Raw genomic sequence first — 13,800 nt, 5'->3', positions numbered from 1 at the left:
GCAGAAGAACGGTCAGGATGTGGATCAGTATCTGATAGAGTTTGGTAGACTGTGGAGTCTATGGTGTGAGGCTCTGATTCCTGAAGTACCCCCGCAGATGATAAAGAGGGAGCGGTTTGTGGCAGGTCTGGAGCCAACGATCCGTTTGAAGGTGGAGCTGAAGAACTTGAATAGCTTTGAGGAGGCTGTCAGAGTTGCTCGTGAAAAGGAGTGGAAGGTGAAGCGTCTGAGGCATATGGGAATGCAGGAAGAGCCGAGGAGGTTTGTGAAGGTGCCACAGATTGAGAATATGCATCCTGGAAGAAAAGCTGCTGTTGTTCCTAAACAGGTGGATTCTTTGAAGAGGGAGGTTCATGAAGCAGTGGAGCTCATGAAGTCTTTGAGTGTGAATTGGATAGAGTCTGCAGGAAGAGGAAGAGGCATGAGTGATATGGGAAGGAAGACTGATGCATCATCTGGTTTTGGAGGAAATTCAGTTGATATTGGAAGAGAGAGAGGGTATCTGAGTGATGTGCAATGCCGGAATTGTGGTGAGTGGGGTCATATGAGTCCGCAATGTGGGAGACCAGCCAAAGCTAATGGTGGTATATATCAATTGCCTATGGGAATGAGTGATAGGGTGAGTGGCCCTAATATGCAGGTGGAGGAGGAAATTCAGCCCAGTGTTTGTGAAGCCCATAAGGTCATGTTTGCGGAGCAGAGTATGGGACAGGTTAGCCTGTTGGGAATGGAGAAGGATAAGGTTTCTGGAATCAGCCCTGAAGAACTTTCAGAAGGTGAGGAGGAGAAGGATGAGGTTATTGATGATGTTGTGGATTGTGAGCAGGTGCCAGTACTTCAGCCAGTCAAGATGGAGTGTGATGATCAAGGTGTCACTAATGAAGATGTTGTGGATGGAGCCCATGTGGATGATCCGGGTGATGAGTTGGATATTGCAGTCTGTGGTGGTGAGAGTGTGGATGGTGAGTTGGACAGTGTGCTGGATAGTGCACTGGATGATCTCTTGGAGATGGCTTCCTTGGAGAAGACTACTTGCTTGCCAGTTGTGCAGCAGGAAGGGAGTGATGGTGTGACTGATGGTGAGCTGGATGCTCCTTTGGTTGATGGTGTGATGGATTCTGGAGGTGCGGATGCTGAACATAAGGTGTGTGTTCCTTGTCATGCCCAGGAGAATGAGTTGGTGGTTGTTAGTGGTGAGGATGCATGTGAGGCTATTGTTGTTGGTCAGGGGGACCAAGATGCTTTGCCTGAGAGTTTGGGGAGCTTAGACTTGGTAGGGATGCCTGTGCAAGATGTGGAGAATCTTGCAGGATCGCCAATGGTCTTGAAGCTGGAGAAACTGCAGGAAAGCGACAATGATGAGTCTACAGTGCATGAGGTTGCTGTGTGTGATGTTGATGGGCTGAAGGGAAGTGAGTGTATGGTGGACACACCGCATGTGGTGGATGCTCAGCATATGGACGAGTGTTTTGGTTATAGTTTGGGTCTGGCAGATTGCCCAGAGGAAGGGTTGGAAGCCAGTGATGTGGGCTGCAAGTTGGATTGCGACCATGAGATGGAAGTTGATGATGAGATATCTGTTGTTTCGGTACATGACTATGAATGGGAGTCAGATGTATCCGAGAGGAGTAGAGGTAAGGGATGGTTGTTTCCCTCACAAGGATATGTGAGCTGGTCTGGAGGAGGAAGTGTGACAGTGGATGGTGATGAGGCCATGTATAAAGAGCCCAGGGGGTTGCTGAAAATGGAAGGCGATGACAGGGTGTATCAACGGTCGTTTGATGGAGGGGAATGCTTGAAGGATTGGAGGGAAGATGCACCGAGGTTTTTGTTTGATCCAGGGGGATGAGTGGTTTCTGATTGTGAAGCTGCTGGACATAAATGTCTCAGCAGAAGAAAGGGGGTTGCTAAATATGTGTGATGTTTTTTTGGGAACCTCCAACTCAACTTGTACATGTGTACATGAGTGTTGTTCGTGTTGTGGTGAAGTCGTGGGAACACCCATTGACTCAGTGTGGGCATCGTGGATGCAGCAGTCAGGCTTTTGGTGTTGATGGCTCGTATGTGTGCGGCCGTTTGGTTTGGTGCGGGCACGTCAAAATACAAGTGGGCATTTGGGAGGTTGTGTTGAAGTGTGTGGAGCATCGGTGAGCAATTGGTGAGCTGGCCTTTAGTTTGGTGTGAAAAGGAGAGTATGGCCATTTTGTAGGCCTTGGGAATAAAATATATATAATATTAATGTGCCAGCTGGTAAGAAAAGCGTGGAGCGCTGAAGGGCTGCCAACGCATGCAAGTCTGGAAGGCTGGCGAAGCAGTCGGCGTAGCTGCAGATAGGGGGAGACGGCTAGAAGCCGTGTTGGAGAAGGGGGGCTGCAGAGAAGAGCAGCGGGGAGAGAAATGGACACAGAGACGGGGGGCAGGAGGCCACCGCTGTGTGTGTGCTAGGCGGGGAGAGCCGACGGGCAGGTGAGAGGCCTGTGTGGTTTGTGGACGAGTGCAGCTACAGGCGCTGGAGAGCGCAGCTGAAAAGCGAAGAGGGTGTGTTGTTGCTTTGAGGAGGGGCCTCGAGCGCAGCAGAAGGTGCAGAGAAAGCTCCGTGTGAAGGCAAGTGGGGCCTCTCTCTTTTGTGAGGAGCAGCGATGGGCTGCTGAAGACGGGAAGAGCTGACGGGGAAGAGGAGAAGCCCCGTGTGTGCATTTGGGTGGCAGCTGGGGAGCGCCGCCTGAGGATCCGGCTGGGAGCCGACGTGGAAGAGAAGGATAGTGTTTGCGCAGGAGAGTTGGCAGTGAAGCAAAGGGAGCTGGTAGGGCATAGTCACTGACGTAAGCAAAGGGAGAAGACAGGCTGGTAACTGGCGTAGGCGGCTGTGTGTTCGCCATGTGAAGAGCAGCGGGGTGTTTTGGGGCGTGTGCAGTTGACGGGTTGGAAGGCTAGCGATGGCTGGTCAGAAGCGCAGCTGTGGTGAGCGTGGAGACACTAGCGTGACTGCCAGCACAACACCTAGATGGTGGTGTCACAGGGATGCATGCGAATAAGTTGAGCTTTTGGGGCTACTGGCAGAAACGCGGGCGGTTCTGCAACAGGGAAAAGGTCGCCTGCAATTAAGAAGGAAAAAGGCTGATGCCGACTTGGGTAGGAGACCACCGTTGAGGTGACAGAGAAACAAGTGTGGAGGTCGCAGGCATGGCTGCTGGAGGACTGGCGTGAGTCTAACTGGTGTGTGGGAGACGCCTAGGTGCTGGAGTTGAGGAAAAAGGTAGAGGAGCGGGTTGCCACAGAACAGAGTGGCTGGTTTTGGTTTTATCCTTTGAGGACCGGCAGTGTGCTGGAGGTGTAGGACAGAGTGGTCTTCAGCTGAGGTGCTGAGCAGAGAGTGCAGAGGGCTGCTGCAGAGAAGCGAGGAGGGAACGGATTGGGAACGACCAGGAGCTGGAGAGGACTGATTGCGAGCGGTGCTTGGTGTAGCTGGTGTCTGGGATATCTTGGGATATCCACCTCTGTAAAGGTCAAGGTCTTTTCTGAAATATGAGTCTTGTTCATGCTCTTTGGTCTGGTGTTCTGGTGTGTTTGCATGCGTGTGTGGAAGTGTGGCATGCTATAAGGGCGTAGACAGCTCTACCGCTTCCGTGCCATCACCGGTTTAGTGCCATAAATTTTTTTTAGTGGTTTACAAAAACAAAAATGGTATGAGGAGGCGGCACCGGCACGGCCTCCTCAGGCCATTTTTTTTTGTATAAACCCTGTCTCTTGGAGTGCACTAGGACCAAAAGTCCCCAATGGCAGAGAAGGTGTAGACGGGGTGGAGGGAGATGCCCCACGTCTTCTGCTTGGACTTGGCGATGTAGTTGTTGTACCAGAACGTCCAAGAGTGCTCCAGGCGATGCTTTTGGGGCTCTTGGAATCTCCCCTTCCTCAAGCTCCACCTCGTCTGTGTTCGCCCCTAACCTTAGATAGAAAGATCTTGAAGAGAGTAACTTCCGACACAACTAGCACATCGCTTGCAATAGCCCTTTAAAGTAAAAGGGCTTAGTAAAAGGGCGGTGCTGTCAAAGCATGCATGCAGCACGCCTTGTTGCTACAAGCCCATTTACACTATTAGCTTTTGGATGATGAAAAACCTTTCCCCAAGAAGAGAGATGTTGGTGTGGTGGCTTTTTATAAGGGAAAAGATCTCTCTTCCAACTACATTTGCTCACTGCACCACCATATCGGTAATAAAAGAGAACAACATGCTACAAGATCTATAAAAGCTGTAAGCTGAGCACTAATCAGGGAAAGAGCTGCACACACCATATTGCAAAGCCATTACTAATCCAATTCAAGCATTCCTTCTTTATTGAAGAAATACATTTGATATTTTTCATGTGTGTTAAGTTCAATTTTCATTTGATATTTTTCATGTGTGTTAAGTTCAATTTTCCTCCTCGTGGGTTTTGGGGCAAAGTGCAATTTGTGGATACAATAAAATCTTGATATATTTTTTTACCTTATGTGGTAGGGGAAACTATTGGTTGGGTGGATCCGTATTTTTGTATATAAGATCTAGAGATATGGCAGCAGATATTGTTGTCATACATCACTCTCCCTATGGTTACTATGAGAGTGGGGGCTTTCGGACAGATATGGTGTTGCCATTGTTGATTGGTTCTCTATGTTGAATGTAAACTTGCAACATTGTCTTAGATTTGACCATTTTTTGGGTTTATATACTAGCAAGGTAAGAAGGTAGGGGGTTGCATACATCCAGACACATAGGAAGCTAGAGAGCCATGGCCTTATTGTAGGTGACACCTTGCAACTCACAACACTCTTCCCATGTCTTGAACTGTGTATTTCTCCTTCTTACGTATTGTGCCACAACTCTCTTTAGATCTAGAAGAGCTTATCTCTCTTGCAGACTAAATGTATACCACCCTACAACATATCTTATCAATACACCCAATATTAACTTGGAGGCTCAAAATACTTGTAGGGCAAGCTCAAAATACTTGCACATTTTGGCATGGAGGGAGGGAGGAAGAGAGAGAGAGAATCAAAACTAGAGGAAAATATACTGTTCAAGTTGTTACCAATTTGGCCTTATGCTAAGTAGGCCATAGCATTCACTTTAATGACTAGGTAGGCCATGGTTTTCATGTTTGCTTGTGAGCCATGATTGGCGATTTTATTTCGGTCTTATTTAATGTAGATATTGTTGAGCTCTACATTTTTTGGAGCCCTTTGATAGTGGGTCATGTTCCGTAGTTGCAAAAATGTAGTTGGTGTAGTATTTCAAATTTCTATGGTTAGTATGTGAATATTGTGTTTTGATGATGTGCAAATCTACTGATTAACGTGACCTGTTTCAAAAGTTTGTCTAGTTAATTCCAATTTTCTGGAGTTTGTTGCCAAGTTTTGCTCTAATTTTCACCTCGCTCGAAAAAGGTTCCTCGGTGTTTGGTAAGACTCATCTAGGAAAATCACGACAAATTTTCCTAAATAGGGCTCCAAGACACTATCCATGATGTCATGAATGTGGCCGGAGCATTAGTCAAACAGAAGGGCATGACTAAAAACTCATAGTGACCAAAATTAGTTCAAAAGCTGTCTTTTGGACATTTGCTTCCCAAATTCTCACTTGATGATATCCAGATCGTAAATCGATTTTCGTAAAGTACTTTGCCCCTTGGAGTTGATCAAACAACTCATCTATTCGTGGCAAAGGGTACTTATTCTTAATCATGATTTGATTCAAACCACATTACTCTACACATAGTCGCATCATAGACCCATCTTTTTTCTTTCACCAATAGAATTGGTGAAGCCCAAGGTGAGGCGCTTGGTTGAACGAATAAGGTATTCCTTTAGATGTCATTTTACTTGTTATGATTTCTTAAAACTAAGCCTATAAGGATGCTTACTTACTGGCTTTGAGCCAGGTATTACTTCAATTGGATGCTCAACATCATGGAGGATAGGAGGCAATCCTTCTAGTAATTCAGTTGGAAATACGTCTTTAAATTATTATAACAATTGCTTTAAGGATTCATTAAATTTTTTATTGTTAACATGCTTGGATTGAAAAGAAGTCATGTAAACACTATGCTCACTCAAACCACTTATGTTTTCACATGTGAAAAAAGAAATGGCATCATCAAGAAGCATGTAGCACAAAATGATGTTTTCTACTTCATTAGCTTGTACAACGTGATTGAGTTCCATAGAGCATATAAAAGATGAGGAGGGTACATCATGTTCACCTCGCAAGCGGACTTTCTTACTATCTACTCCAAACTCAAAAGAATTATGCAAATAATTTCTAGACAAAGATGGACCAATGTTATATAACCACTCATGACCTAGAATAACATCCATTCGAGTGATATGCATAGCTTGAAAATCCAAATGCATCTCATGACCTTGAATGAGTAATGGAACATCACGAACCACTGTATCCCAGACATCTTTATCATAGCCATTAATCAAAGAAACCACATACTTATGATCACTTAGATTTTGTGGCAACTTTAATTTCTTGACTAAAGTATAGTTCAAGAAATTGTGCGTGGCACTATCATCAATCATAACTCACACCTTGTGATGACCTTTAACGTGACCTTGCATTCGAACCAACTTATGTGGTCCAAATGTTGGCACCCACATCGATGATGTGACATAACACGCATGAGTAGAATCAGCATGATAAACTTGAACCTCTTTAAACTTACGAGAAGTCTCTAGAGGGAGCACTTCAATTGTGTGCACTTTCTTTTTCTTGCTTTGATCATGCTAGTTCTTCTTATTTTCTTTTAGCTTAGGACATTGTAGTTCACTATGACCCTTTTCCATGCAGTGAAAACATAAATTTTCTTTTTTAGCTCTTTATCACATCTATAATAGTAGAAGACGTGCTCCCCAATCGATAAGTTGACGTTTTTTTATGAGGAGTAAATTCATGGAATTTAATTTTCCCATGTTTCTCACTATTTATGAATTCTCCTAGATGGGTTTAGATTGGGATCCTTTCTAGATCCAAGCGATAGTAGCTTACTTTTTATGCATACGCATTCATGCATGAGAGTATGGGTTGCGTTGTCTTGATTTATTGAGTTTTGTATGGCTATTTGTATTCTTTATCATTTCATTTATTAATTGATTGGCATAGCTGATGATGTAAGGTCAGTGAATTGGATAATGGAGGCGAGTTGGTGGTGTGGTTAGGAAGATTTTGAGACACTCAACTTTGGATGTTGGCAGATTATTACTTAATTTTGTATGGTATTTATATTTATTAGCATCGGATATATTTATTTGGACACGTGAAATCTCCCTTATGGATATTTGATTACAACGCATGCCATTTATTCCATTTTGGGCAGCATTCATATTTATTGGCATCGGATATATTTATTTGGACACATGAAAGCTCCCTTAAAGGACATATGCTTTTATTACAAAGGTTGTACACATTTATATGTACACATTTAAAGGACATATGCTTTTATTACAAAGGTTGTACACATTTATATGGTTAAAATTTTACACCTATTTTTATTAGTCAGACTTTCACGTTCAATAAAGCAAGCTATTTATATGATTAAATGTTCACACCTATTTTGAGTAGTTAGACTTGCACGTTCAATAAAGCAAGCTATTTTTGCTTGAATTTGATATATTTATCAAAGGGAAGCTATTTTGAGCCCCACAAGCTATTTCAAGTAAATATGCTTAAAAATAAACCTAAGGAAGCATGGGCTCACAATTGAACCCGATATAGTATTTTTGTCTCTATTCTATCATTTTTTATACAACTTAATATTTAAGCCAACAGGAGTATTAGAGCCTTGGGCTGACACAAAGTACTTGTACAAGCTTGAAGTAATTGAAGGCAAGTGGAAGAAATTAAAGAAACATGAAGGCATGTTGATTTAATTGAAGGTTTCTTTCAAAGGTTGGAGAATTACATGTTTTTATGTCCATTGGGTGGTGACCAAGGGCAAAAGGAGATGGAAAACCATTTGTGGTTTTATAAATCCACTCAAAATCCCAAAACCACTTTCTTCATGCTTAATCCTCTTCAAAATTGGGCTTCATAGATGTGTTTGGCTAGGCTTGGAGATATCTAAACCATTCTTACATCACCCAAAGCTTGATTTTCATCTCCCTCCCCTCACGGTGGCTGTACATAAGCTTCCCTCAACCATAATTTTTGTTTGTGCTTTAAACCATGGTTTTTAGGCTTAAAAAATACAAGCTTTTAAGCATTGAAACTCAAAAAAGACTTTAAAATCATCGTAAAAGCCTTGTACATGGAGTTTGGTCCATGATCAGAATGCTGGACATTTTTTGACAGCTCCCCAAGGGTTTCAAATCAGTCATAGTATTTTATTTTTTTTGGATATTTTTCTATAATTTTTTGAGCCCAAAATAACACTTTTTGGCTAGAAAACTATTGAATATTTTCTTGAGGTTTTCAAAGCACTTTGCCATAATTCTTTCCCACTTCCAAGTGTCGAATCAAATTTCTTCAACTCAACCCAATGAATTGCGACTGCAAACGACGACACTAAGAATGAAGCTGCTAATGTTCGAGATGGTGGATTCTCTAATTCTCCACTTCCATAACCGACCTTTGAAGATCGAATTCAACTCCTCGAACAATTACTTTAAGCTGAGCTACAAAAATGCCTCGTCCTCGAGCAATGCCCTCTTGGTAATAATTAAGTTTCTACTCCTGCTTCAAAAGACGCACACATTGCCAAGATCATCAAGGATACTTTCGACGCTCAAGCAACTTAAAAGGATAGTAAGATTAACTGTCATACTTTCTCTTTTATCAAATTTAATGGCAAAAAGGATGCTCATCTTGTGCTTTCATGGTTAAGTCAATTAGATGATTACTTCTCTGACTTCGTACTAGTCTTCACAAGCCAACTAATTAGGAGGAATTCCAATGCAAGGTGAAGGCTAGCTTTTATAGTTTGCCCTCGAAGCTCGTTGTGTATGAGACACTTTGTCTATGTCCAACTATGAGACGACAGAGTGTACTTTAACTTTACATGCTTGAAGACGTACCTAAAGATACTATTCAATGTACGTACCTAAAGATACTATTCAATGTTGTTATGAATCTAGTCTTGAAGAAACTACTCAAGGTGAGGTAAACATGTTCAAGCCTCTTCACTTGATGATGCTATTGCTTTTAGCTCATAATGCCCAAGACAAAAGAGGTTTAAACAAGCCTACTCAATTGGAGTTTCTTGGAGAGGGAGGATCGTCGAGGGATCGGAGAGACCTACACCTCCTCCACGCATGGAGTCGTCTACATGAGAGAGACGCCAAATATGGAACCTTATGTATATTTTTAAAAAAAACCTTAGATTTTGATGCGTGAACATTTACATTCCAAAGGCCTCGTATGCATAATGCCCACATGTTCTAATGCAAGCAATCATGATTAGGAAACGTTAATTAAGATTTTAGAGGGTGCGAAGCGTTGTGATGGATATGGCTCGCTCTCTTCTGATCGCTCAACTTCTCATTCTCATAGTCATCATCTTCTTATGGATCATTCTACAAAGCCATTAAAAAAAATCAAATTGCTAATTGCAGGCCAGCCGCTTTGACGCTTAATTAAGAAGGAATCCTGTATTTCGGTATTGCGTCTCAACGTGATTTTAGTTTGCGCTAAGCTTAATTGATTAACTTGGAGCGTGATTTTGGTTGACAGTGCGCGATTTTCTTAATTGAAGTCTGTGTTGTTTAAATGATGCTTTTTAGCCTTCACATCGGCTTGTTAAAAGGAAAGCAGATCGCATTTCAATATGAATTCAATTGATAATGGCAGTCAACTGTGTGTCATGCAGAGCTTGGAAGCCATGAATCACAATTTGGTCACAGAAAGAGCCTTGAGGGATGTGTTCGAAATTACAGATTACATCAATTTTGGCACAGAAGATAACCCTTTGGAGTATGGGTTAAAGCCATGTAAGTACATGGATTAAATCCATGTAAGACATACCCTGGTTGACATCAAGATCGTTTTCTAGTGAGCTGCGACCAGTATTGGAATTGGTTTGACACGGGATTACACATGCTTAAGCCATACCATCTTGAGTGTGAAAACGCCGTACCAATTTGCCGCCTAAATCTCATCGGCTTCATTGCACATTAACAGTTGTGAAATACACTAAAGTGATAAGAGTGGGGTGATGAAGCAAGGCATTTCTAGTTTGAATTGTTTTGTCAGCATAACCTTTCAATGCTTTTTTTAAAATCTTAACAGCGCCCCGGTCATGTGAGAGAGGAAAACAGTTCGGGACCGAGGTTTTGAAGCATGGAAGACTCCCTTTGGTGCTGTTTCAGAAAGAATGGCCTTGGGTCGCAGATGTAAAGTGTTCTTATCTCCTTGTATATGTGGTTATGTGAGAATTATGTGCTCAGATGTGAAGTGTTCTTATCTCCTTGTATGGGAGAATTATGTGCCCGTGTACATGCTCGCCTGTATATGTGTCTCTCTGTGTATGCAGGTATTTTATGTATGTACATACATGGTGGCTTCCTCAATGTTGCACAGAATGTGGATCTCCTTTGTTTTGGTTCACATTTGATAGTGCTATTGAGGTGGCTTGAGAGGAATGCCCTTTTTCTAATGGTGGGTAGCAAACTGTTGCACGGGCCGGGGACAATGGAACGGCACAGTTTACAACTCTTGTCACATGATCCTGTATGTTTTTGAATGCAGGGTGACTCATTCATAGACCACACTAGATATGTTGATACCCAGCATGAGAGGTTTAAAGGCTTTCAGGACTCAGATTTCTCCAAGAGAGATGAATTCTCCAACACGATTCGTACTGAGCAGTATCGGGAGCAGCTCAAGGTGTGGCATGTTGCACTTGAAAGGATTCTCAGTACATGCATCCCTTCTTTCTAATCGTTTGTCACAATTGTTCTCTAGATGGAGCATAAGCATGCTAAGAGGACAATAGAGTTATCAACACAAAAGCTAAACAAGCTCAAGGAGAAGTATGAGCTAGACAAGCCTCGACGCACTAAGGCATGTATGATATAGATGATATGAACGCTAGTAGATATACAATTCAATTCGTTTGCCCCTCTCTCTGTACAAAAGGTATCATGATTTAGTGGTCAGGGTGGTCTTTATGCAGTATATAATCTTACACTCATATGACTTTTTGGCTTACATTGGCAACAGTTTGATGGACCACAATATCTTTACGACATTAATCGTAGTGCGGTCACTCCTCACTGCATGAGGTGCCATAAAGACACTTACTTTTGTCCACACCGTGCTGCTTATGGAACAGGGAATCCCCATTTGGACAAGGTTATTAACCTCCTCTTACTCTTTGGCACCATGGATGTGAATGGGTCACTTGGTCAACGTCACAACAAAACGTCTGCATAATTATGCATGGAGTTGATGGTCCGAAGAAATGTGAGCAGGTTTCTGTGAAGCTAGGTATGTGGGGGGTTGAGGTGGTGGTCTTGGGTGTCCAGACTATTCTATGCATGCTAAACTTATGAATCATGAGCCCCTCTCAAGTTAAGATCTCGCCGCTTTTGATACACCAGTGGAGATGCCCTTGCACATCGCCAGAAATGTGAGGGGGGATGTGATTGCGTGTCGTTTACGCTTTGCATGATGGTAAGAGACGATGCTTGTCAGTAGGCTATTATTGGCTTAAGATGAACAATATATATTCTTTTAGTATATAGGAAGCACTGCATTGCATATAGGAAGGAAAGGATATGGTTATGGAAACATCGTATAGTGCATGATGAAGCACGCACTACTGTACTGTTGCCGTGTCTTTGCAGGAGAAAGGTGGGCTGTCAACGGCTTCAGAAGAAATAGGAAGAACAGCCAAGCACTACAATTATGCTAAGCCAGCTTATGCAAAGAAGCCCATCATCAAAGATACTTTCTACAGGCGCCAGAATGTAGTCTTTCCTGCAAAGACAAAGACAAACTTTTTGAACCAGGCACTTGTAAATTAGATGAGCAAAGGTACATGCAGTAGCAGAGCAGCAGCAGCAGCAGCAGGCTGAAAGACAAGGATATATTACTATCTACTCATCTTAATAATTCATAGAGGAGGCTGCAGGCTTGGGGATTTCAATGATGTGGTTCCATATAAAAGACAGGAGCTTTCCCATTTCACACGCTCGATTACGCATACAAACCCATGTCTAATCGCCCACCACCACCACTTGCATAAAAACCTTGCTTATGACTCGTTAATTAGAAATTGTAAACCATCCCCCTTGTTTTTTAGAGGAAGTGTTTGATCAAAAGAAGATCAGTTGGCATGCAAATTTCTAAAATCCAGCAAGTCGGCACCATTATTTTTTTAATGATTTTGAGAGCAATGGTCTTATGTCTTCGAAATTCATTCCAGGCTAAATTTTTGTCCTGGTTTTGATTTTATTTTTTATTTTTTTGGCCAATTCTTGTCTTGGGGGTAAAAAATGATTTGTACTAGATTTGCAAAGTACCAAGATGGCTTGAACACAATGATGTCGATGATGAACAAAGGCTCCCAAACTATATAGTACCCAAGTTTTTGGTAAAAAATGACCAACCAACCATATGATTGGGATCATATTAGACTACAACTCAGTCTGGTAGGGAATCTGCGCAATTCCCATGGCCATCTAAGACCATCTGGACTCTCAAACAATGCCCTGCAACCCAAGAACACACACTGTGTCCTTGGTTTGTTGTCCACTAGCGCTCACAAACACGGTCGCATATCTTGCACAAGCATGCAAATGTGGTCACATAGCCCTCACGAGCATGCATCCTAGTTGGCAGTGCCAAGTCTACATAAGTTGTCTCCTAACCATATCTGGCCACATTTGGCCAACATGTAGTGTCTAAACTGGGAACTGCGGGACCACAAGTGCTCGGTTATTCACAACGGCTAGTCCTCATATGGGGGCCTTACAAAATAGAGCACATCCATCACCTGCAGAGTAACAACATGACAATGGAGCATTGAGAAAATGCTTTTCCAACAGCTACACCGATCTCTAAGAGTTTAAATCCTCTATCATCTATGAGCTAACTTTTCTCACCATATGGTCAAGACAAAAAGTTTAAATCTTTGTCCAATCTTTTGACAAAGTTTTGAAACAAAATTTTAAAGCAATGGGCTCTAAGATCTTAAAAACCTCAGGGTTTAAACTTTCCTCATGTTAAAAGTTTGACACCGTGCATTTGAACTTGTGTGAGTCTGAAATCGTTGAATGACCAAAAAGTTTCAACCCATAGTACAAATAGACACTTTTTTTTGAACCCACTTGTTTCTAAATTTGGCATTGTCCCCCTTTAAATCCCATGAGACCTTGCTACACCTAAAGGACTGTCATTTTCGAACCTAAACGATTATCATTTTATTAAAGAGTGTGAAGGATTGTTATTTTGCAATCTTATCGTGAAACCATGACACATGAGATGATCTTTCATTTCTGACAATCCTTCACACTGGAATTATCCCTTAGAACCCAACTTGATTTAAGGACCTTCCCACACGAAGGGCATTTTAATACGCCATGGGTAAAGACCTTAGAATTCGTCAGGTTTTAAAAGGGTTCAAAACTAAGGAATTTGACATCATGCTAGAAACAATAAATTTGACAATGCCGATCTCTAAGAGTTTATTTTTTATTTTTGGGACCAATAATTATATATATATATATATATATATAAATCAGCAAGAAGTTCATTACATCACCATTTGCTCAGTATCCAGTCCCCCCATTGTTTCTGCAAACCCAGCCCATGCTGTATAC

At 42.2% G+C, this 13,800-nt stretch overlaps 1 protein-coding gene across 1 annotated transcript; it reads left to right on the top strand.

Moving 5' to 3' along the window:
• Nucleotides 1-9,508: 9,508 nt before the first annotated feature.
• Nucleotides 9,509-12,320, top strand: LOC147629637 (uncharacterized). The gene is made up of 7 exons (XM_086811942.1): nucleotides 9,509-9,635; nucleotides 9,846-9,966; nucleotides 10,265-10,368; nucleotides 10,724-10,861; nucleotides 10,940-11,038; nucleotides 11,198-11,329; nucleotides 11,824-12,320. Exons 2-7 carry the CDS (start codon nucleotides 9,858-9,860, stop codon nucleotides 12,001-12,003), a joined length of 762 nt encoding a protein of 253 aa, XP_086668068.1. The 5' UTR covers nucleotides 9,509-9,635; nucleotides 9,846-9,857; the 3' UTR covers nucleotides 12,004-12,320.
• Nucleotides 12,321-13,800: the final 1,480 nt, after the last annotated feature.

This window comes from Cibotium barometz, chromosome 17 (assembly GCF_041138505.1).
Source record: "Cibotium barometz isolate CiBa-2024 chromosome 17, ASM4113850v1, whole genome shotgun sequence".
Classification (NCBI taxonomy): domain Eukaryota; kingdom Viridiplantae; phylum Streptophyta; class Polypodiopsida; order Cyatheales; family Cibotiaceae; genus Cibotium; species Cibotium barometz.
This window is presented reverse-complemented; position numbering and strand designations above follow the sequence as displayed.